Consider the following 26,082-nt stretch of genomic DNA (forward strand, 5'->3'; position numbering starts at 1 on the left):
AGTGAAGAAATAAATATACAGATTGGGTATATTAGTAGTGTTTCTCTATTTAACAGGTTACATTTCTGTCATTAAAAAAGAAAAAGCTCCCTAATCCCACTTCCCTTTGCAGCTGTAGTCCCTTTTCTCTACCCCCTTTACATTAGAAGTCCTCTAAGATGTTGTCTATGGTCTGCCCTTCCTCCCTTTCATTCTCCCTTGAACTCATTCCAATCGGGCATTTGCCCCCACAACTCTACTGAACTGCTTTTATCGAGGTCATTCATTACCTCCAAGTCGCTAAACCCAATGATAATTTTCTGTCCTCATCTTATTTGACCTCTCTGAAGAATATAATGCAGTTTCTGAGTCTCATCTCCTTAAACAAAGTTCTCCACTTGTCTTCCAAGATACCTCATCCTCCTGATTTTTCTCTCAACGCACTGGCTGTTTCTTCTTCATCTCCTTTTCTGATTCCTTCTAATCTTTCCAACATCTTAATGTTGAATTTACAAGGCTCAGACCACGCATCTATTCTCTGGTCCCATTCACTCTCTGGGTGATCTCATTTAATCTCTATTTTAAACTCTATATCTAAACCATCAGCAAATCCTGTCATTTCTACCTTCAGAATATATCCAGAATTTGAATACTGTTTATCACCTCTCTCAGTGTTAACCTGGGCCAACATCTCTGGTTAGATTTTTGCAATAGACTCCCAGCTTGTATCCTCAGCTCTACCCTCAGCTTTTCTTGGCTACAGGTATCTTTTGGGCCTTCAGTTGCTTTCTCAATTGAGAGTGCTGATACCACTGCTACCTCATTTCCTGACAACACTGGCTGTCTCAGCTCCCCCAAGGGTGAGATGGGCTTCTGCACAGCCTCTGCTGTACCACTGCAGTGGAGGTCACAGTAGTTTTAAATCGAAGCCAACGTGACTGGATCCATGTCCACTCTGGCTCTTTCTATCACTTCCTGGCTTAGGTGGAGTACCAGGCAACAGGTCATGGGCTCTAGTGTCCCCAGAGTTTGATCAGGGAGAGAAATAATACAACATGAAATCCAAGGACTTAATAGCCTTGGAATAAACAGAAGATGAGAGACAGGAAAGACCGAGCAGATAAGTCGTTTGTTCTTTCTCTTCTAATGGTCAGTTCTGGTTCCACAGAATCTCTCTGGAGATGTCCTATACGGCCAAACAACGAGCCGTCTTTCTTGTGAAGCTTATGGCCACTTCAATAACACAGTCTCTTTTATTTATCTGCTTTTCTTTCCTCTCCACCTCCCTTTTTGTTTTCCTTCACTCTTGCTGCCCTGGGACTATACCCTCCTGTAGAGCATTATAACTCAAGCTTTGTCTCTGGCACTGTTTTTTGGGGAATCTCAATCTAAGAGATACCCTTTCAACTCAGCTCTCTCTAGAGTAGCCAGAGTGAAATCATTAAAAATAAGTTAGATCATGTTACTTTTCTACTCATAATACTCCAATGGCTTTTCATCTTGCTTAGAGTGAAAACTTAAATTCTTACAGAGTATAGAGTTACTCTCTTTTATTGTTTCTGTATACTTCTGTATTTGCTCACTGAACATCAGCCATATTGGCTTCTGAGAAATGTCAGGAGCAGGCTTTTCAAAGAAAATGCCAGGAACACTTCTGCCTTGGACCTTTGTAGTTTCTGCTCCATCTGCATGGAAAGTTCTTCCTCTATCTTTGCACATTGGTAATCAATCAATTTCCATCAATGCTCAAATGTTATTTTCTCTTTTTCTTCCTTAATCATTTTATTTTAAATGGAAACAATTTTTTTCTGGAATTCCTTTTTCCCCTTTACACAACTATTTTATGCATTACCCTGTTTTTTTCTTAATAACACTTAGTATTATTTGAAATTGTCTATTTATGTGTTTGCTTGTTTACTTGTTATATATTTATTTTTTTGCCTTTCTCCCTGCACAAGAATATAAACAACATTGGAGCAGGGACCTAGTCTGTCTTGTTTACAGGCATATTCCTAGTATCTAGAAGACTGGTTGGCACATAGTAGTTACTCAAAAAAAATCTATTGAAAGAATGTGTATATGATGGATGGATGATTGAAGAAAGGATAAAAAATGCTGAAGTGTGACGATCATTTTTAAGAAGGAAAAAGGGAAAATTTGACAACGCTTCAGGCCATAAACTTCTCCCCATCTGTGAAGCATTTCTTCCCATTTATAGCACATAGTATGTTTATAAATATTTATAGAATGACACCCAAAGCCCATGATGTTCAGGTTTATTTCCTTAAAAAACATTCTTTGTAACTATTTCAACAATAAATATTTCTATCAAAAACAAAATAAACAGAGGGGAAGACATTAGATAATTTCATGTGGTAAAATGCAATAAGAAAATGAAAAAAACAAGGAGAAAGATGCAGACCTGAACAGATATTCTTTCTACTTACGTTCACACACAGGAACACTGTTATTCCAAAGGCTTTTCGTTCCAACCAAGATACAGTAACTGGCTGAACTTCCCTTTAACTGGAACCTAAGGAACAAAGCAGTAGTGACTGGATGAGCACACCATTTCTCTCTTCCATCCACTGACAGATCTCAGCTACTTCCCTTCTGCTAAAACACAATTTAATTCCTAAGTTAAATACCAGGTGAAAGAAAAAGCTCAGCCCATTTTGTTTCTCAGCTGATAGAGGCTCAGAAACCAAAACATTTAAAAACATTGTTGCTTCCAGTGAGGACAAAGCAATAACACCTGTCAAAGCTCAGTAATCAGACTTGCCTGAACTAAAGAATGTACAAAAAACATAGACAGGCATTTCCTTAGTCTGGTCCTGGACCTTCAGGAGACCATCTTACCCTGACTGCTCTCTGACAAGCCCCCTTTTGTCATTAGGAGAAATTTTGTCCTCTAATGCAAAGTGTGGCATTTTCCTCTTTTAGTAGACCAGGAGGAAAACAACTCCCGATTTAAGCAAATCAGAGAACATGAGGAAAGATATCAGAGACTGTTCCTTTTGCCAATACATTTGGAATGTTCCTGAATGAGACTTCTGACATATCTGGATTACTGAAGAGTAAAGCCAAATTATCTAGGAAAAAGAAGAAACGGTGAGGAGAGAGGATTCCTTGGAGAACAATCATCCTAAAACATCTGGTTTATTGTCAGACCAGTGGCTCCTGAATTGCCTCTGGGTCTTTATTGGGTGACTGGTAATTGATGCTTGTCAAGAGTCCTTGGAATATACTGAGAACAGCTGCTCTATTGTCCATGCTTTTTACCTGCCAGTGGTGTTGGAACATAATATCAAGATCATTTAGGTTCACACAAAGAGTTAATGATGTTACTTGAAATATGAACAGCAGTCTTCATGCTCTTTCAACACAGCCTAATACTAATTAGATGATATGTAATTATTATAGATTAAAAATACTTCTGCTTACTCTTTCATTCCTATTCCAAATGCCACTAATGATTGGTTTAAAAATTTCCTGACACAATCCTTGCATGTCATCTGTCTTATAAATAACTTTCTTTCATATATATGTACATATATATATATATCGAACTTCTTAACCTCTGGAATATTTATCTCTTCATGCCTACAAATTACTATTTATCCAAACACTTAATGTTCCACCTAAATATTCATGTTCTATTGTTATGTTTCTGCTGTTCAGTATATTTACCACTTTTCCTTTTTAAGCATCTGTTCATGGTCCATCTGGTTCTTACCATACTTCCCAATCACTGTTTGAGATATTAGTCTCTTTTAGTACTTTTTCTCCATTAGTCAGCCCCCTTTTTGGATAAAACCCAGGGCATCAGCATATCAACATCCGGCAATATGGCCCTGGTCTCTTTTGCAGTTCACACTCACCCCTCATCACAAATGAAGGACACTTTTGCCCCAAGGTGGAAATTAAGTGGAAAGAGCACATGTCCATTAGGAAGTTGGTCCAGGAAGTCAGCACATGATTTCACTAGGAAAAAAAAACCAAGAGTAAGACTGCCATGTAAGGGACAAAGAGATTGATCTGCAAACCAGAAGAGAGTATAGGCACCTGCACATCTGGGAGCTTCCGGGCTCCAGTCTCCCTGGGGCGTACAGTGCAGAGAAGCAGCCCCTCTGAGATCATAGCTGGGCTCACAGCTGTAGAACACTTCCTGCCCAGAGGAAAAGTTGTTCTTGTGGCTTGGAGTGTGTTTACCATGTAGGACTTCTGGAGGTGGCTGACATACTGGGTAAAGAACAGTAAAGTACCTGTCAGTTATAGGGAAATACCTTTTGCTAAATTCTAACCCTTCCAAGGAGTTAGAGAATCATAATTAAGGGGGTACAGGTATAACAAAGGAAGTCAAATGATACTCCAATCCCCTTGTTTTACTAATGTGGAAGTTAAGGATAGGGAAGACATGTAGCCAAAAACCTCACAGCTAGTAAGAGGTAGAGAATTAGAACCCAGTCCTTCCCAGCACAAGTTCTAAAATACATTCATTAGTCCACCAGGCACGGTGTCTCTTCTTCCACTGCTGGCTCTCTAGTATAGAGTCACTAGTACTGGTGGGCTACCCCGCTCACATATTTGCTAGAAAGGCAATAAAATTTACAGCCTCATCTTTCAGGTAATGAGAAGGTTACCTGAGCCTAAACTTGTAACAGGTTTCCCCTTATCTGTTTTTTTCACACTTCTATGATCAAAGTGTAGTAATAATCCATACTGTATCTGTTTGTCCTCCCAGCTGCCCTCTCATTGGTTGTACAAGGCTGATATGGGTTGGTGGAAAAACTGTAAGCTCCCTCTCTGTCCCTAGTATCAACCACAATATTTACCAATCCACTTCTACAGTCCTTCTTATGCCAGCTATTGTGGCATAAGAAGACAAGACCAGCCATTGAGAACAAAATCCCCTAAATAAGCCAGTCCTTGTAATGAGAGGACATATTTTTTAGAGAATATTCAACTCAAGGTGTGGCTGCCTCCATTCACAGTCCTTTTGGTGTGTGCTAGGGGCATCAGAACTCATTTGAACTTCAACTTAACCTGTATCTAACTAAAGATGAACGAAAAATCTGTTTGGCTTTGAGCAAGTTACTCGCACTTTCAATTTCAGATTTCTAATGATAAAATGTAGGAGGTGGACCAAAACAAACTCTAAAGTCTTTGTCACTATTCTGAGGCTATGATATCTTTCTTCATAAGCCAGTTTCTTTCTGTGATAGATGCTGATAAAAGTATGTCAAGAACCAGAGCATTCAGCTTTAGGGGCTGACACACTGCATTCTATTCCTGGGTATGCCACTTAGTAGCACATAATTTAGACAACTTATTTAACCTCTGAAAGACCAAGCTAACTTCACTGTCTTATGGATATAAGGATAGCACTACTTCAAAGGAGTGTTGTAAAGAGTAGACAAGATTATTATACAGCTGACCAGAAAGTCCACATCATTCTTGAATACAACTGAGAGATATTGGAGCTGGTAGTTTGCCTTGAGAATTCCTCAGTATGAGAGTCCCAAATGTCTCCTTCCTTGAATAATTAAACTCTTGCTTCTCAAAATGAAGGCACTTACACACAAGTGCAAAGACACATTTTCTTAATTTTGTGCTTCCTCGCCCCAAATTTACTCACACTGCTCACCACACATCCTCCCCCCAGAACCGACACTAAACTCTTGATCCTCCTACAACTCACATCATTTGTAGGCCCCTTCAAACCCTCAGTCAGACTCACCCCTAGAGCAGCTGGGCAACTCCGGCCCCCACTTGTTTTGGGCCTGGCATTCAACAGTGGAGGGTCCTTTCATGGCAAAGCCGGGCTGACACCTAAACCTCACGCTTTCACGTAAAGAAAATAAGCTTTTGTTCTCAGACATCCTTATTCCATTTTCAATGACTGGAGGTGTGCATTTATTAGGTGTAATGCACTGAGGGGGAGGGCCACTCCAGATGCCAACTTGATTGTCTTCACTGGTGCAATATATTGACGGCTCACCCACGAGATCAAACAGCTTCTTTCTTCTCTCTCCAAGATTGCAGCGATAGGTCACCACTGTTCCGTATTGAAAGTATTCTCTGTTGGTGCTAATGAAATCTCCATTGGCGATAGCTGGGGGTGGCCCACAACGAATGCCTGGGAAAAGGGACAGCAAGTTAAAACCTCAGTTTCTTAAAGTTATATTCAATTATGAATTTTGGTAACAAGTTTAAAAAATGATCAAAATGTCACTATTCAGAACACTTCTGCTCTTGTCTAATGTTTGCTAATGTACAGACATGTTTTTACATGATCGCAGATTAGATAGCCACAATATTATGACCTCTGCTCTTCTCAATTAATGCTATTTCAGTAAATGTATCCATATATTATTATAGTCCACATACTTCTCATTTTAAGTGAGAATTTATATGTTATTTAACTATTTTTAATTCAATTCTTTCTCTGTAGAGGGCATTTGGATTTATTCTATTGGTTATTAATATGGTATAGCATACAATATAGTCTATCAAATAAATAAAAACCAAAAGCTCTGGTACAACTAATAAAAAATAAACAAATATACAATATTACACACAACAAACATAACAATCGCAGATTCAGAAGTAATAAAAATAGCTGAATATGTGTCTACTCTATGCTAATAATCTTGAAAATGAGGATGTTCGAAATAAAAATATACTTTGCCAATACTGACTCAAGAAAAGGTAGCATATAGAAGAAGTGGAAAAAAAAATATCAAAAACAATACTGCTAAAAAGGTATGAAGCACAGGTAATTTTATCGACAAATTTAATCTAATATGCAAGTAACAGATAATTCCTAGGCAGTTTAAATCATTCCTGAGCATATAAAATATTTATATCATTTTTGGCATGAATATCAAAGTAGACACTTATTTATTTATTTATTTATTTTTGCTTAAGAAAATATTTAAGAAGATGCCTATTTATTGTAGAAAATATATAAAATATAAATAAATATCACCTTTAAGCCCATTATCTAGAAGGAATCACTATTAACTATTTAATGTGCAATCTTTAATACACACACACACATTTTTTTTCTAAAATATCTTTGTTGCCTAAGTAATATTTCAGAGTACAAACATACTAACTGATTCCATTTGAAAGTGTTCCCTCTCTTGTCTAATGTATTCTGGCATATTTTAAACTTTTTTTTAGAACACATTCCGTGTACCTTTATTAGATTATTATTTATTAGATTATTTAGTAGATTATTTCCAGAACACTGTTTGGAAATATGCACAATATTTAGATTCTTTTGACTTTTTCACTATCATAAAATAATAATATAGGTAACATCTGTACACCAATCCTCGCAAAAACCCATGGTGACTTTTTAAAATCATGAACTGTAGAATTTCTGGATTAAAGGCTTGCGTACAGTTAAGGTTTTTGATACATACTGTGTACTGGCCTGTTAGAAAATTCGTTACCACTTATCCTACTACCAGTTGAGTTAGAGAGTGTTTTTTTCTTTTTTTTTTTTTTTTAACATCTTTATTGGAGTATATTTGCTTTACATTGTTGTGTTAGTTGCTGCTGTATAACAAAGTGAATCAGCTATACGTATACATATATCCCCATATCCCCTCCCTCTTGCATCTCCCTCCAACCCTCCCTATCCCACCCCTCTAGGTGGTCACAAAGTACTGAGCTGATTTTTTTTACATTATCACCAAACCCAGGGTTATATCTTTATGTTCTTTTTTAATTTGCAACTGCTCCTTTCTCTGTGCCCTGAAGTGTAGAACGTTCATATTCCAAACAACTCATGGGAAAGATGGCATGTCACTGTTCAGACAAAGAATAAGAGAGCAGGGAGGGCCCACGGCTTGAACAGATGACCTGGTATTAAGAGTTGACAGAGAGGAAGGAAGGCACTTTCACTAACCTTGTATTCATTTACTTCACTAAAGAGAACAGTCTTCAAACTGGAAGGTGTTCAACCAACAAAAGAAGAATTCGGGTGCTCTTCTAAATGAGTTCAAAACTATTGTTTAAAATAAATTATACCCTAGGATAAGGAAAAATCAGGAGGAACTAGAAGCTTGGAACATTGTGAGCACCTTTAAGGGTAGGAGTGTTTTCTTCAAATATCAGAAGGATACTATTGCCAAAAGGGATGAAATTTATTCTTTGTAATTCTAGGGGCCAACTCTAGGATTGAGCATGGAATAAATGGGGCTAGAGATTTCAACTCACGTTCACAAATTGGTGGTTCTGAATCCCAAAAGACAGTATTGCCTGAGATAATACATTCAGCAGCTGAGTGACCAATGAGTTGATACCTGAAACCAAAAATGAAAAATAAGCCTGCTGTACACATCCCATCAACTTCCTCAGCATGCATACATGCATGGCAAATCTGAAAGGCTACAATCTGAAAGAAGTTCAAGGACTAGCCTAAACTCCACCTATTTTATCTGGCTTTTCTTATTTCTCTTTTTCTATCCTCTCACTGTTGAAAGGAATATTTCCTCTCTAATTCCTCATGGCTCACTCTGCTTCTTAATTTCTTGGTTTCATTTTGGATTGTACCCAGTACCTAAATAAAACAATACTTTTGTAGACCTGCCTGAAAATTTTCTTCTTAAAATCTGTTTTTTCTTATATTATTATTGTTACTTAATTTTCTTTTTGCATTTTCCTGATATACATAAATATACATATTGTATATTAACACTGCTATGTCATTTTAGTTTAGGCATGTTTCTTGTAAATACAACAAGATTTGTGATGCTTTTCATCCTATTTGGAAACTTCTCTTTCTCAACAGGGATATTAAACCATTCAAATTTACTGAACTAAATGGTATGGTTGATCTTGCTTTTGTCATCACTTCATAATGTTCCTTCATAATGTTCAATGGTAAGCACATAGCAGTGAATACAACAGATCTGCCCCAAATATAAGGGGGTTTATTTCTGGTGAATGAGATGGATACAGTCCATGCTATTGCTTTTTCTTCCCTCTCATTTGCTACATGAACCAGATAGGTGAACCTCTTTTAGATGCTCTAATAATTTGGAAGCTAAATAACTGATTTTTGTTCCTTCGAAATTTCATTTCATGTGTTACATATTGGGTTGGCCAAAACGTTCGTTCGGGGTTTTCCGCTACATCCTATGGAAAAACCTAAGCGAACTTTTTGGCCAACCCAATACATACACAACACAGGTATTCAAACCTATTTTCTCAATTTTGGTGTCAAAATATATACAGTCTACCCATCTCCTATGTAATAAAAGTCTAGATTATGGTTTTTTTTTTGCTTTCTTCCATTTTCTAGTTTTATGGATATATTTTATGACTTCTGAAATTGTTATTAGAGTATGATTACATTGTCAAGTTTCACTTTTTAACAATTAGTTCTGTCATTGTATTAAGTTTTATAACTTTGTTGAAAATATTTGAACTTTTTAAAATTTGTTTTTCTTTTGTTTGATTTTTGGCAATTTTCTACCTCACCAGAATTTATCATTATCCTTTAAGAAAATACTTATGGATTGCCTGAGTTTATCTTTTTCCTTCTCCCAGGAAGTATGCTTCCTGCAAAGTACACAGGTGTGATTTTTAGGTCCTTGCTTATCCTTTACTGTACATCTGTAGCCTCTAGATGTGAATACTAGCTTAGCTCATTAGAAACTCCATCTTCTGCAATTTAGTGATGTGAAGGATCAATGTGATATCAATACAAATTAATTTCTTTCACAGCTATTATAGTTTATTAATTTCCTTTCTGCATTCTTGAGGTTTTTTTCATAATCCCTGAAATACAGATAATTCCCTAGTGATGGCTAAATATGGGCTTATTGTTTTCCCTTCTGGAATTTTTGTTACATGTAATTTGAATCCCAGTACTCGTTTATACATATCTTCTCTTTTCTCTTCTTCTTCATCCTTTTCCACTTAATTCTGGGAGAATTTGATTAATTTGTCTTCTTACCCTCTGCTTTAATTTTCTACAATATTCAGTGTGTTTATCACAGAATTTTTCTTTAGTTTGACAACTGTGCTTTTCATTCATATGCAAACATTCTCTATTTCCTAACTAGTTTCACAGAAACAGCGTGCAACTGAATCTTGTTAAAAACGTAAACAGGAGATTTTTCTAAAAGTTTCTCTTATTTCTTGGAAGTAACTCTATTTTGTAAGAGGACATGTCTTCTGATTTTTCAGATTGCTCTTTTTACATAAATTTCCTGTAACATATCATAAGCTCAATGGTTTTCTACTTTATGCCATTGAGAGGTTCACTCTTATTCCATAATACAATATAAAGAGGGTACAGACAGAGAATTTATAGATTGTACTTAAAAATGCTCGGAGAAAGACAGAAGTGTTTAGATTTACTCTAATTTCACTTTGTCAGATTGTAGGTACTATGATCTGTAAGGCCTTGGTTAGCAAATATGCTGAAGGCCACAAGTTCCTTTTCAGTGTTTATCATGGCAGTGCAAATTTAGCCCATATTCTCTAACTGGTTCAGCTGCTCCCACTGGGAGTGAGGTTGAGACTGAGCAAGGTTAAGCACCAAAAGTGTGACTGCTGCCCAGTAAACACTTTATATCTGACATTTTCACAGGGGATTCTATTATGGGTTGAACAGTGTTCCCCAAAAAGTATGTCAAAGCCCTAGCCCCCAATCCCCATGAATGTGACCTTATTTGGAAATAGGGCCTTTGCAGATATAATCATGTTAAGATGAGGTCATTAGGGTGGGCCCTAATCCAATATGACTGGAGTCCTTATAAAAAGAGAGAACTTTGGACATAGACCCACACAGAGAGGAGAGTGCCATGTGAAGACACAGACACAGAGTGAAGATGGCTATGGAAGACAGAGGCAAAAACGGGAGTGATGCGCCACACGCCAAGGAGGCCCTGAGGTTACCATAATCTGGAAGAGGCAAGGAGGGCTCCTCCCTCAGAGGCTTTGGAGGGAACATGTCCTGCTGACACCTTGATTTTGGACCTCTAACCTTCAGAACCTTGAGAGAATAAATTTTTGTTGCTGTTCTGAGATACTCAGTTTGTCCTACTTTGTTATGGCAGCCCTAGCAAACGAATAGTGCAGTTACCTTATAAGATCTGCTTTCTACACAGTGGCTCAGCGGCCTTCCCTTTCTTTCAGCAATGTCTGCTCTGGGCAAGGGCTGTTTGTATGGTTTGACTATGCCCTCCCCCAATCTTCTTCCTTTCTACCCAGTGAATACCTCACTTTTCTTGTATGTACTGCCCTGGTTTCCAGCAAGGAGACAGATTTCCCCTCAAATCTTATCATACCTTTGTCCATTTCAATTAGGAGTTAAACACCTATGTTCAAGCTTCTTGAGAACAGATGGTAATAGCCTAGTCCTCTTTTCCAAGATATGACCAGAAGGTAGTATCGCTGTCCTGGAACTCTTGAACCAAGAGATGTTCCTGCCTACTCACCCTCTATTACAAGAAAAATTGATTCTGGATCCAAACTGGGTGTCTGTATCTATGTGCACCACACCATTCACAGGATCTGGAGGAGTTTTACATGATTTACCTTGGGAAAGAAAGAGAATTTTGGAGCCAGGAAGAGTAATTTGAACTTTTGTTAGTGTATAACAAGTTAGTCCCCACCTGACTGTAGCTTTCTGAAGAGCATATGCAATTCTGATGGTTCTACAGAGTTTGCCACCTTGAGGAACCTCACCAGACTGCCTCAGGATCAGCCACCCACTAAGCACCACATTCAAAGAGACCTCCCCTCTAAATCTCTCCTATCTTTGTCTCAAATCTCTTATCAAAATATAAAGGTCATTTGTGGCCTTATATCCCACCAGTATAAAATTTTTTATTACCTGGTTATTCAGTTTATGTCTCCTTACAAAAGTTTTTCCTGATCTGGAGTAATTCATTATTCACTTCCCCATAAAAAAATGGAGTTCTCCTGAAAATATTCCTTGAAACATTCTCAGGAGATAAGCATTTCAACCAATAATTAGGGATGACCTACAAGACCAACTCTTACCTCCACCTATGTGGACATGTTTCCCAAAGTTTTCTTATCTCTAAAATTTGGAGAAATTAAATAAGATCCTATAGATACTTTGACAAACATAGGAACGCTCCAATGCAGGGCTTACTCACGTTTGCAGACACCTTTGGCACTTGACCACGTGAGGTTTTGTAGACACGTGATAGAGAATGACTTCCTGTGGTACTCAGGGCGGCATTCATACTTTAAAGATGTCCCAATGGGAAACTCAGATTCATTGGTCTGGATTTTCAATTTGGCAAATTGAAAATGATCTGGGGTGTTACAGTGACCTAGAGACCAAAAAATCAAGAACATCAGAGTTAACAAAAAGATACCCAATGCCATCCTTCCTTTTCTCTTTCTTGTTAGATTTAATATCAGAACAAAAGAAACTTTTAGTTGTGGAAAGATAATTTCCTTGTAATCTTTGAAGGGAAAGTTCCATTAGCATGTGCCCATTAGAAAATATACTATCCAGAAGGCTATTTTGCTATCTGGGCATTTTACTCATATCATTTACTGTAAAAGACAGTTCCAATTCAATTTTTCACATTTTTAGGGAGACAGAGGAGTGTTTCTGCCTAGGTTACACCTGGTCTGGTTTCTTTATACATCAGTGCATCAAAACCCATGCTTACAAGCAAGAATGGAGAACTCAAGATGTTTCTTGAAACTAGGAAGCAGCCACCAACTTTCTAGGTCTGATTCCTAAGCTGGCCATTTCAACACAACAAGGAAATAAACAGCATCTCCTCAAAATAAAAACAACAACAAAACAAAAACAGAAACATTGTTTGAAGTGTATGTTGAATCAAATTCTAGCTTTAGCTCTAAGCCCCTACACCTAAAGCTCTAGGTTTGAGAAGTAAAAACTCACTTTGGATTCAAGTAGTATGAAATCAAAAAAGTGTATATGTTTGGAAAAATAGAAATCGTTTCCACTTGGTTTTGACAATAACTTCTCTTTTAGTTTCTATTCCAACTGTCCTCCACCTCCCTTTCAATTATTTTTTCAAATAGTAAAAGCTATGCTAGAGCCAATTCTGCACCCAGATAATTCTCTGTATGAAGACTTGCAAACCAATTTCTCATTTCTTTAACATATAATTAAATGATTTTTCTCAATATGAAAATTTGGCTTATTTTCAGGCTTCACAGGAAATACATCCATCTATATTGCCTGTTTCTTTATTTATTTTATAGCTTGAATATTAGCTATACTAGCTTCTTGTTCAAGGAGTCTCCCTTATGACTAAAATCTACTACCTAAGGCCAAATCACACATGAAGATAGTCTGGCAGGTCTCCAGTCTAAAAAATCTAGCTGATAAAACTAGGACTGCCATCTCAGGATAGGGTACTGGTGAAAAAAGTCATAGAACTTAGGGGAAGATTGCCTTTCACTGCTGATTCAGTGAATCTGAACTAGGTCTCTGTATTTGTAAACAGGCTCATAGGGACACCCCAAGCTGAAGCCATGGTGTTACAGAAGGAAAGTTAGGGCAAAAATGACTTCTGAATGTCCATTCTTGGTCCCTTTCCTTTTAGAACTGCTCTTTTATTTCCGAGTTCCTCAGCAGTCAGTATGTTATGCTGGGACTAGGGTCACTTCGACGGTTTACTTTCCCCTTCCGTCTTCACTTCCTGAGTGTGGGTGTCATAGTGGTATTGGTTACCTTAGGATACCTTCTCCAGACCTTAGAAATACACACTCTATTTTGCATTTTTCCCTTGAGTTCACATTGCTTTGCTTTTTCTTTCCACCAAAGAGGGAAAACTTCAACAGCTGAAATTAGTGCGGGGCTAAGGAGCAAGTAAGCCTTATCTTAACTTAGAACTCAGCCCATACTGGCTAAAAGAATCTTTGTGTTTTGTCTACAATGCAGCCCAGTTTTCAGAGAGAACACACAGTGGTCTCTGGCCAAATAGGTAATTAAAAGCGATATTGCCAGGCTTTGTTCTCTGCTGATCTGTGCTTCTCTCCAAAACCTGTGAAGATGGTACAACTTATGCTAGTTAAGGTTCATAGGCATTTGCTTTCAATTCCTATGCTTTGAAAACATTTTCCTTCTAATTCTAATTAGAACTAGAACCGCCACCCACTTCCTCCATCTCTTTTCACCAGCCCTCTAGAAGCAAAGATCATCAGAATCTTACACGTTGATGTATCTTAAAACCATTTATTATTGATTTGGCATTTAATTGTATCGAGTGCACAAATAAACACCACATTGTAATTATGGAATTTGGAGAGTCTGGTTTAGATATTCTGAATCCATTTGGAATGTGGGGTAGCATGCACTAACCCAGAAGTCCACAGCGAGGGGCGAGGCTGCTCCAAATTCCGTTCCCTTGACTGTCACTGGTACAGTGGATGGTGCTCTCCCCAGTGAGGCTGAAGATCATCCCTCTCTCTGGGTGCGGGTCACACGTGTAAGTTACTTCTTTTCCAAAAGGAAAGACTTCCAGAGGTTTTCCTGTGTGTCTCCCATTAAGGATATCAGGAGGATTTGGACACAAGATTTCTGGAAAGAAGGCAAAAGCTCTAAGTTTCACTGATGAGTTTTCACCAGAGTTAATCTATAGTCATTGGGTGTTATGGTTGGTACTACCTAAAAACAGCAAATGGACTAAATGAAGTGAGATTTCAATCCCATTTTTTAAATTGAAAAAGTACAAAAGAATTTGCCTATCCTGAATCTTCCAGACTTTTAAGTTTTCTGGATGATAGAAACTTTACACCTTAAATTACGCACCAAAACTTTTAAAGAAGAAAAAGAATGTATTGGAGAGTAACTCATTCATTTAATCAACACATATTAATTGGGCACTTATTCTGTGTCAGCCACTTGTCAGGGCTGGCTGGATAAAATGGTGAAGAGCACAGATAAAGTCTCTGTCCTCCAGGGAACTTACATTCTCAGGAAATATTTCTACAATGTATTCCATATGTACTAATCACCTAATCATATGAAACCTTTCCTTAATAACTTACCCACAGTGACCATCAATCAATTATGACAGTAGTGCTGTCACAATGAATTGAAACATATATGGTTCATTGTAAAAACTCTAAATGATCCAGACTGTTTTGTTGTTGTTGTTGTTTTTGATGCATGGGATTGATTATTATTATTTTTATTTCTTTACTTTCCGTCAGGCTTCAAATTGTTACTTCTTTCTGGTATCTGTTTGTCTGTTTAAACAGTCCTTTCCTTACTTCTATTTAGTGTTTCTTATTAGGCTTGGGATTTGGAAGAAGCTGCTTAAATTAGAAAGAGTCGTGAAAAATAAGAGAAATAGTACAATCAATAACTGAGCTCTAACCCATGCCAGTGGACAGCCATTTGTCATGTTACTTCAATGAAAGTTGGGTTTCTTGGATGACAGGATCTATACAGAAGTTATGTTTTTTTATAAAGCTTTACTATAAAATGCATCATAGGATAACTAAGCAGATTTCTTGCAACATAAACATTTTAGTAAAATTTGGATTATTTTAAAATTTATATATTTTCCAATCTTTAGGATCAAGTGATGAGGCAAAGTCCTATCTTCTATTGGGGAAAATACAAATGGGTAGACTAGGAGAAATCAGTGGTGGCATTGCATATAGGAGACTCATTTTTTAATCAGCTTATTATTTCTGAATCTTTCAGCATAATTTATTTAGATACAAGTTTTGAGAGTTTAAGGAGTCTTAAACTGCTCACCCTGTGTAATGCTGTTCCCCACTTTCCCCTCATTTCTGCATTGCTCTGACCTATCATCTCCAAGATTTAATTTGTTTATTTTCTTTCTTGTACATCTCCCCACTTGAGTATAAATAACATGGGACAGGGAATTTGTTCATCTTGTTCACTGCTATAACACCAGTGCCTGGAAGAACATCAAGCACATAGTATGTGCTCAATAAATAATTGGATGAATGAATGAATGAATGTTTCATATTTGTATATTAGCAAATAGGAATATTGTAGAGTGACTGCACCTTGATGGCATAAAGAAGAAAAAGAAAGAAGGAAGGAAGGAAAAAAGAAAGAAAGAAAGAAATTTGTCAAAGCTTCACATTAGCTAATCTCTCCTGATTCAGAGGCAAACTACAGCAGGATTTATCATGTAAAACAAAGAGACTGATCAGATGGTTCTGATCACAAGAAAGTGCATCACAACAAATTGATCCACAATAAAATATTATTAAAATAAGCAACTATTTATCAATAATTCAGATTAGAAAATAGAAGAACCACGGCTGGGGAGGCCATGGGTCAAATTACCAAACAGATTAAAGGGAGAGATTGGTCTGAAGTGTTAACCCTTCTACTCACGTTCACACACAGGAACGCTGCTGTTCCAAAGGCTTTCCATTCCAACCAAGACACAGTAACTAGCAGAACTGCCTTTTAATTGGAATCTAAGGAAGAAAATGGTAGTGAATATGTGAGCTGCTTCAGCCAAAATGCCATTCCATTTGCAAAAATCTCAGCATTTTGAGGATCTGAAACCAGCAGGTGGCAGAGGTTCAGAGGCCACATCAATCTGGAAAAGTCACAGCTTCCAGTGAGGGAGAACGGCAAAGCACAGTCACTTGGTCACATAATATAGTCCCAGCCTAAGTTGAAGAAGGCAGTGGTAGCATAGCTGCCATCTCCATGATCCTGGACCTAGGCTCAGAGAAATCAGTCTCTCACTGAGCATCCCATGGTAAAGCTGATAAATCTACTCATAGTCATTATTGGAATAAAACATCCTCCAAGTGATGACACTGGAACAGCTAGTAAAACAGCTCCCAGTTTGGGTTGGACAAGCAGAGAATAACTGGAAAGAGAACAAAGATTGTTCTTTTGTCTCTATATTTGTGATGGTTATGCAGAAGGCTCACAACAGCACGCTGGGCTATGGAAGAGTAAGCGTGAATATTCTGGGGGGGAAAATGAAAGGAGATTGGAAATGACTCTTGTACAAAATGCTCCAAATTTCTCAATGTATGTTGGACCCTGATGGTTCCTAAATTTTATTTGGTGCCTGTCAAGGATTCTTTGGAACATTTCGAGATCAGGTACTTTGTTGCCCATGCTTGAAACTTCCCATGTAGAGATGTGCATGCTGTGTAAAGTCAAGTGAATGACCTTACTTAAAACTTTAATATCAGCCACCATAATACCATTTCAGAGCCCTTGGCCTGTTATCAACCAGGTGATATATGATTGGATTAAAAATGCTTATTCTTATACTTTCTCTCTTATTACAAAATTCACTTTTGATGGTTAAAAAATTTTCTGAAATAATTCCTAAATGATCTTATTTTTAATAAGATTTTTGTCACATATCAAACTTTTTCTGGAACTCTCCAAATTACTCGTTTTCTTTTATGCTTGGAAAATATGATTTTCTCACTTAATGTGTCACCTATGTATACTCTTAAACATTAGTTGTATTTGTGTTTAAGCATGCCATTTAATATACGTTTCAGTTTATCCTTCATATCTTGTTATTAGTTCCACCTGTTCCTTACTCTTAACTTCCCATATACACTCCCCAAATTTAACATCCCTGAGTATTTCCTATTTTAAAAATCACACTAAACCTTCCCTTTTTGAATTAATCTCAATTTCAGTGTTCAGCAGGCCAGGCAAACTCACACTCACCCTTCATCACAAGCGAAGGATACTTTTGCTCCAAGCTGAAAATTAAGTGGAAAGAGTATATGTCCATTAGGTAACTGGTCCAGGAAGTCAGCACATGATTTCACTAGGAAAAAAACACACACACACACAGGAGTGAGATGTTCCTGTGAGGGACAAAGAGACTGATCCACAAACCAGATGACAGTATAGGCACCTGCACATTTGGGGGCTGACGGGCTCCAGTCTCCCTGGGGTGTACAATGCAGAGAAGCAGCCCCTCTGAGATCATAGCTGGGATCACAGCTGTAGAACACTTCCTGCCCAGGAGAAAAGTTGTTCTTGTGGCTTGGGGTGTGTTTACCATGCAGGACTTTTGGAGGTGGCTGACATACTAGGGAAAGAGAACCAAAGTGCTGTTAACTGTGTGAAAATAACTTTTCCTCAGTGGTAAACTGGCTAAGAGAATCATAACCATAAATCTATTTGTTTTTAAAAATCTGGTAGATTAACACCCTCTCGTTTTATTGATGGCAAAATTGAACAGAGAGAGAGAGAAACAAAGACAGAGACCGAGAGAGAGAGAGAGAGTCTTGTGAAAAGTCATAGAACTGATACACTGCAGGACAGTGACTAGAACTGAGACATCTTTGGTTCATGGTTTTCCATCTAAAGTACACACCCAAGATGACACAACAAACAGTTCCCTGCACAATTCTTCCTGTTACTGTTCACTTAGTATGCAGTTGTTAGATTGATGGATTTTTATTTTTATATTTTTATTTTTATTGGCATCACCAGTTTATATCCACCTTTTTGGCAATAAGGAATGCTTGAGCCCAAATCTCATCCAACAGATTTCCCAATCACCTATCACACTCTGCTGTGACAAACAAGATTCATACATCTCTTCTCATCTCTTTCCAGATTCTCTCCAGTGGTCACGCCACCTGACATGGGTTGGTGGAGAAGATAAGTCTCCTTTCTGCACTCTCCAGGGCCAGGTCCTGCTTAACCATTCACTTCATTCCAATGAGAAGATGGGAAACCATTGAATGAAATCTTCTAAGAAACCTACAGCCCTCACAATGAGAGTGCATATTCCATACCATATGTTGTAACTGAGCCTCTGTCTCTTTATACAGTTGGTTTGAACTCAGAATCAGAATGCACTTGAATCTCCTAAATTATATAAAACTGTAGTAACATGAAAAATCATTTCATTTTGGCTTAGATCAGGTCAGTTTCTCTCTCTCTGGACTTTAGCTTTCTCAAGTATAAAATGGGGCATTGGACTAGAATAAATGACCCCCTTAAGGATTTTGTAAATACTCTGATGCTGTAACACCCAATTTCAGGGCTCATCACCCCCCTGTTTTCCTTGATTAATAAGTGCACTGTGATGTGATAATTTAAGTGCTGTGCTGGTTAAATCTCTGTTGACTCCCAGCCTTACACTTCTGCATTCTCCTTTGACTGCTGGGGCTAGAAGCCTGAAAGTACAACTGCTTATCTTCCTTGCCAGCTGGGTCCTGGTTAAGCTCTGACAATTGGAGGCATATATACTAAATTAAAATGTAGGAAGATGATAGAAGTCATTCTTCTTGTAAAGGAGGCTCAGGAAGTGGCAATTGATGGCTCTTCCTTAGTAGCAGCAACATTAACTCTATCAATGTCAATGACTGCAGGCTCCAGCAACCTCAGCTACGTTCTGGCAGCAGCAGCAGCTTCTGCAGCATGAGCAGCTGGAGGAAATACCTGCTCAGTGAGTGCAGGTCCCTGTGCTCTAGCCCAGGAGGAATGGCAGCCCCCTGAGCTCTGGTAACACTGCCTTCCTCCTTTTGCTCTTCCTGCCCTTTTAACATCTTTATATTCTCTTACCTGCACTAAATCCCTCACTCCTTGAAATATCTAGAGTAGCTTTTTATTTCCCTGGCTCTGGAGTCAGGTAGGCTTGGGTTCTTGTCTTCACAGAGTTAGTATCTATTTAATCTTGGACAGTTATCTAACCTAAGACTCATTTTCTCTGTAAAACACGGAAAGAATAGTAACTACCTCATGTCTTTGTTTTAAGAATTAAGTGGGGCTTCCCTGGTGGCACCGTGGTTAAGAATCTGCCTGCCAATGCAGGGGACACAGGTTCGAGCCCTGGTCCAGAAAGATCCCACATGCCGCGGAGCAAGTAAGCCCATGCGCCACAACTACGGAGCCTGCAATCTACAGCCCGTGAGCCACTACTACTGAACCTGCGCACCACAACTAGTGAAGCCCGCGTGCCTAGAGCCCATGCTCCACAACAAGAGAAGCCACCGCAATGAGAAGCCCGCACACCACAACGAAGAGGAGCCTCTTCTCACCGCAACTAGAGAAAGCCTGCGTGCAGCAACGAAGACCCAATGCAGCCAAAAAATAAATAAATAAATTTAATAAAAAAAAAAATTAAGTGAATCCATAGACTATATAGTGGTGCTTAACAAGAAGAATCAGTCATTATGTATTAGCAGTTACAATACTCAAGAGTAACTCATAAACTTTTTTTTAAAAAAGATTATTTTAACTGAAAAAAAGAAAGAACTGAAAGATGATGATGTCAGTAGTGACATCCCAAGGAAATTTTACATTCTTTGCCCAGATTTATCTTTGCTTCTGAGTTTGAACACATACACATGCACACACACATATACACACACCTGCTTTATTTAATGCTTCCTCCCAAGAAAACTTACCCATCCACATTGCTCACCACACATCCTCCCCCCAGAACCAAAACTAAACTCCTTATCCTCCTACAACTCACATCATTTGTAGGCCCCTTCAAACCCTCAGTCAGACTCACCCCTAGAGCAGCTGGGCAACTCCGGCCCCCACTTGTTTTGGGCCTGGCATTCAACAGTGGAGGGTCCTTTCATGGCAAAGCCGGGCTGACACCTAAACCTCACGCTTTCACGTAAAGAAAATAAGCTTTTGTTCTCAGACATTCTTATTCCATTTTCAATGACTGGAGGTGTGCATTTATTAGGTGTAATGCACTGAGGGGGAGGGCCACTCCAGATGCCAACTTGATTGTCTTCACTGGTGCAATATATTGACGGCTCACCCACGAGATCAAACAGCTTCTTTCTTCTCTCTCCAAGATTGCAGCGATAGGTCACCACTGTTCCGTATTGAAAGTATTCTCTGTTGGTGCTAATGAAATCTCCATTGGCGATGGCTGGGGGTGGCCCACAAGGAATGCCTGGGAAAAGGGAAAGCAGTGAATTAAAATAACTAGTGAGAGAAATCAAATGAGTCACTAAACTGTAACTATTTTTACCTTCATTATTTGCTTTTAATCTTTGCTAATATGTAAGTTTTTATGAAGTTGTAATTTAGGTGGGCATACCTAAGTAGAATTTGAGTATATCTGGGTAAACATGAGAATATTTATGAAACTGTAGACTACCGGATGTTAAACATTTTGAAAATCTAAACGATATAAATGGAAATATAAATTACTAATATTCATTAAAGTAGATATAGAAAGCTAGAATAGACCAAGAAACTTGTAAAAATAGAAGAAAAAATTTCACCTATAAGTTCTATCACAGTTTCAAGTAATATATACTTCTAACTGTAATTTCAGGTGTTTCACAAGAGGTAAAGGAGAGAACTTAGCAACCCATTTTATCAAGCCTAAGTTTGATATCATAATATTATACCCATGTAAAAGTGATCATATAGTACTCCACCAAAAAAAAAAGCAAAATACATTTTAAAATGTAGAAGTAAGACTAGTACATAGTAGGACATAGTTAGAAAAAACTGTATTGTTCTAACACTGTATAACTGGAACTAAATAACATCAACCAAAATTCCAAAAGACTTAAAATTAAAAATGAAAATTCTTTAGGAAGCTTCTGCTTCTGGTAATGGTAATCTCAACAATTCAAATCAAACATCACTCCACCCATCTCACCCCCAGAGAAAAACTAGAAATGCTGGGTAAAATATAAAACATATCAGAATGCATCAGGGTGCTAACAAACTGGTTTCATAGAAGGTTAAAATCCAGGTGAGAGCCAAGCATTTGGGCTACTTTCCCCCCTAGGAAGGTTAGTTGAACCAGGAGGGGGCATTTGATACTGAAATTAAGAATTTGGATAAGATTAGCTGCAGTTTAGACACAGTTGAAGAAAAATCAATGAATTGGAAACGAGGACAGAAAAAAATATCCAGGACAGAACACAGAGAGACAAAAGGATCATAAATAGACAAAAGAGTAACAGAGGAACCATACTTAGAAAACTGTTTAAAGCATTTATTGCCAGAAGACCTACAATACAAAAATGCTTAGAAAGAATTGTTTAGGCTGAAGGAAAATAGTGTCACATAGAACTGATAGAACTGCAATATGGAGGAAGTGTAACAGAAAGAGTTAATGTGTAGATAAATATAAATAAATACCATTTTTATAAACGCAGCAACTATACTGTCTTGTGAGATATATAATATATGTTAAAAAAAACAGTAGAAAATGACAGGAGAGCATAAATGGAGTTAAACTGCTATGGTTCTTGCATTGTTTGGGAAGTGGTAAAAAGCATTATTTATAATAAATTAGATTATACAATTATAATAGGTTATAATTATAATAAATTAGATTATAATAAATCAAGGATCTATATTGGAGTCTCTAGGATAGCATTAATAAGAAAATAAAGTACAACTAAAATGTTCTTGAGGAGAAAAAAATAGAATAATAAAAATACTTGATTAATTTTAAAATGTGAGAAACCTATAACTAACTAACCTATAACTATAGTTAGTTTAAACCTAACTATATCAGTAACTATATTAATCTGAAATGTCCTAAACATTCTAATTAAAAGCAAAGATTTTCACACTGAATGAAACAACAAAATCTGAGTATAGGATGTTTACAAGAGATAAATTTTATTTTATTTTATTTTATTTTATTTTAATTTATTTTTTGGATGTGCTGGGTGGCTTGTGGAATTTTAGTTCCCTGACCAGGGATTGAACCCAGTCTCTCGGCAGTGAAAGCACAGAGTCTTAACCACTGGACTGCCAGGGAATTTCCAGGTAAATCTTAAATATAGGACAAAGAATGGATGAAAGTAGAAGATTTGAAACATATGTAAGACAAAAACAGAAAACAAAAAAAGAAGGCTGGTGTATCTATATTGATATCATACAAAATAGATTTTAAGGCAAGAAATATTATGAAAGGTAAAGAGGGACATTTCATTATGATAAAAGAGTCAATTAAGCAGGAAAACATAATAACTCAAAAATTTCATGCATGTAATAACATAGCTTTTAAATTACATAAAGAAAAATCGCTAGAGCTGATAGGAGAGATAGACAAATCCAGTCATATTTGGTGATTGTAGTGGTTTAAATGGTGATTCCCTAAAAAGGTATTCCATGTCCTAACGCATGGTACCTGTGAATGTGAACTTATTTGGAAAAGAGTCTTTGAAGATATAATTAAGTTAAGGATCCTGAGATGAGATCATCTTGGATTAACAGAGTAGATCTTCAATCTAAAGACCAGAGTGTTTGTAAGAGACAGAAGGGAAGGGGACACACACAGAGGAGAAGGCAATGTGCAATGGAGGCAGATATTGGAGTGATGCATCTATAAGCCAAGGAATGCCAAGGATTGCAGCAGCCACCAGGGGTAGGAGAGAGGCATAGGACAGATTCTTTCTCCCAGGAAAAGGAACCAGCCTTGCTGACACCTTAATTTTGGACTGCTGGCCTCTGAACTATGAGAGAATAAATTTCTATTGTTTAAAGCTACTACATTTGTGGTAATTTGTTATGGCAGCCCTAGGAAAGTAACACAGGTATTTTACACATTCCCATCAATAACTGAGGGAACAAGTGGAGGAAAAAAAAACACAGTAAATCATATTTTCCTAAGAGACATTTGTAGAAAATGACATAAAACAACTACACCTTCTTTTCAAGGGCATATGTAACATTTTACCAAAACTCCATATTCTGGGCTATAAAACATGTTTCAATAAGTTTCAAAGGATTAAAACAAAAGAATGATAACTAAAAAATCTCCAAGTGTTTGAAAATTAAGTAACACACTTTAAAATAAACTATGGCTAGAAGAAGATATCAAAAGGAAAATTAGACAATTTTTCTGTATAGTGATAATGAAAATATAAAGATTGTGGGAAGCAAATACAGCACTTTTGGAGAAAAACTTACAGGTTTAAATATATCTGTTAGAAAAAATAAAAGCTGAAACAAAATTATCTAAGCTTCCATATTAAGAATTAATGAACAGAGAACACCAAATTAAGCTCAAAGAAAGTATCAGAAAGGAAATAATAAATCAGAAATCAATAAAATAGAAACTAGTTATACACTACAGAAAATTAAGTTAAAAGTTGTTTTTCAAAAAATCTTTGTAAAATTTATAAACGCCTAGTAAAAGTAATCAAGAGGAAGAAATTTTAAAATGTTACCATTATCAAGAATTAAAATAGAGATATCACTACAGACCCCATACACGTTAAAATATAATAAGAGGATATAATGAACAACATTATACCAATAACTTAGCAAATGTAAATGAAATACATTCCTTAAAAAGCACAACATACTAAAACTTATTAAATAAGATATTAAAAAATCTTAAAAAAAATTTATAGCTATTGAAGAAATTAAATCAGTAATTAAAAACCTAACAACAAAAACTCACATCCAGATTGCTTTACTGCTGAATTATTGCGAAGATATAAAGAAAAATAATATTAATGTTACATAAATAATTCCAGAGAATAGAAAAGAATGAACACTTTCTAAAACATTTTATAAGACTAGCATAATCTTGATGCCCAAACCTGACAAGGGCATTAAAAGAAAAAAATAAATTAGAGTTCAACATCTCTTGAGAACATAAATGCAAATTTTCTAAACAAAATATTAAGAAACTGAACAGAGCATTACTTACAGAGGATGGTATAATGGTCAAAATATGACTTTCACTGACTAATTTTTAAATATTAAACCAATCTTACAATACTTGAATAAAATGTATTAGCAATCACACACACACAAACACATACACCACACACAAGATAATCATATATAACACATCATGACCAAGATGGATTTATTCTAGTAATTCAAAGCTGGTTAGCTTTCCAAAGATCAATCAATGTAATACAAAACATCAACAAAGTAAAGGAGAAACAGATATGATTATCTCAATAGATGCAGAGTGATAAATTAGAACACATATTCATGATGAGTCTTTCAGCAAATTAGATAGCAAAAGGAATTTCCTTAATCTGATAAGGATATCTGCCAAAAATTTACAGGAAATATCATGCTTTATAATGACTATGTAAAACCAATATTATCTCTTCCATTCGACATTGTACTGGAGTTTCTAGCCAATGCAATAAAATAAAATAAATAAATAAAAGATACAGGAATGGGGGCTTCCCTGGTGGCGCAGTGGTTGAGAATCTGCCTGCCAATACAGGGGGCACGGGTTCGAGCCCTGGTCTGGGAAGATCCCACATGCCACGGAGCAACTGGGCCGGTGAGCCACAGTTACTGAGCCTGCACGTCTGGAGCCTGTGCTCCGCAACAAGAGAGGCCGCGATAGTGAGAGGCCCGTGCACCGCGATGAAGAGTGGCCCCCACTTGCCACAACTAGAGAAAGCCCTCGCACAGAAACGAAGACCCAACACAGCCAAAAATAAATAAATAAATAAATTAATTAATTAATTAAAAAAAAAAAAGATACAGGAAAGGAAAGATTTAAAAATATGATAATTATTCACAAATAACATGATTGTTTATGCAGCATATCAAAAAGAATAGGCAGATAAACTATTGAATTTAAAAGAAAATTTAGCAAAATTGCTGGATTCAAGGTCAAATGATTGTATGTCTAAGAAATAAACAATTAGAAAATAAAATTTTGAAAAAGATATCTAGGAATAAATCTAATAAATGATATTTGAGACTTCTATAATGTAAACTGGAAAATATTAAGAGAAATTAAAGAAGACTTCAAAAATGGAGGGATGTTCATGAATTTAAAACTCAAAAATGTAAATATGTTAATGGTCCACAAATTGATCTACTGAGTCAATAGAAGGTCAATACAAATTCAAGCAGGATTTCTTTTTGTGTGTGTGTGTAAACTGACAAGCTGATTCTAAATTTTATATGGAAATGCAAAGGGCCAAGAGTTACCATGTAAATTTGACAGTAAATGGTTAGAGGATACGAGCCACCAGATATCAGTCTTAATATAATGCTATGAAATGAAATGAAAACAGTGTAGTAAATAAACCAAAGGAACAGAACCTCTCTGGAATGAGATTCACATATCACATCACCTGACTTATGGGCATTGTGGTATACAAGGAATGGTCTTTTTAAATAAATGTTATTAG

The 26,082-nt window shown here is 36.9% G+C and overlaps 1 protein-coding gene across 1 annotated transcript in view; it reads right to left on the minus strand.

The window, feature by feature from the left end:
- The window catches only part of CR1 (complement C3b/C4b receptor 1 (Knops blood group)), a 136,178-nt gene that overhangs the window by 67,089 nt on the left and 43,007 nt on the right, over positions 1–26,082 (minus strand). Inside the window, exons 5-16 of the mRNA XM_036832108.1 lie at positions 20,481–20,879; positions 17,862–18,038; positions 17,669–17,771; positions 16,349–16,434; positions 14,327–14,545; positions 12,132–12,311; positions 11,445–11,544; positions 8,212–8,297; positions 5,720–6,118; positions 4,045–4,221; positions 3,861–3,963; positions 2,427–2,512 (exon numbers count right to left, since the gene is read on the minus strand). Of these exons, the coding sequence (XP_036688003.1) occupies positions 2,427–2,512; positions 3,861–3,963; positions 4,045–4,221; positions 5,720–6,118; positions 8,212–8,297; positions 11,445–11,544; positions 12,132–12,311; positions 14,327–14,545; positions 16,349–16,434; positions 17,669–17,771; positions 17,862–18,038; positions 20,481–20,879 (2,115 nt within the window). The remainder of the gene's footprint in view (positions 1–2,426; positions 2,513–3,860; positions 3,964–4,044; positions 4,222–5,719; positions 6,119–8,211; positions 8,298–11,444; positions 11,545–12,131; positions 12,312–14,326; positions 14,546–16,348; positions 16,435–17,668; positions 17,772–17,861; positions 18,039–20,480; positions 20,880–26,082) is intronic.

The sequence above is a fragment of the Balaenoptera musculus genome, chromosome 1 (assembly GCF_009873245.2).
Source record: "Balaenoptera musculus isolate JJ_BM4_2016_0621 chromosome 1, mBalMus1.pri.v3, whole genome shotgun sequence".
NCBI classification, from domain to species: Eukaryota; Metazoa; Chordata; class Mammalia; order Artiodactyla; family Balaenopteridae; genus Balaenoptera; species Balaenoptera musculus.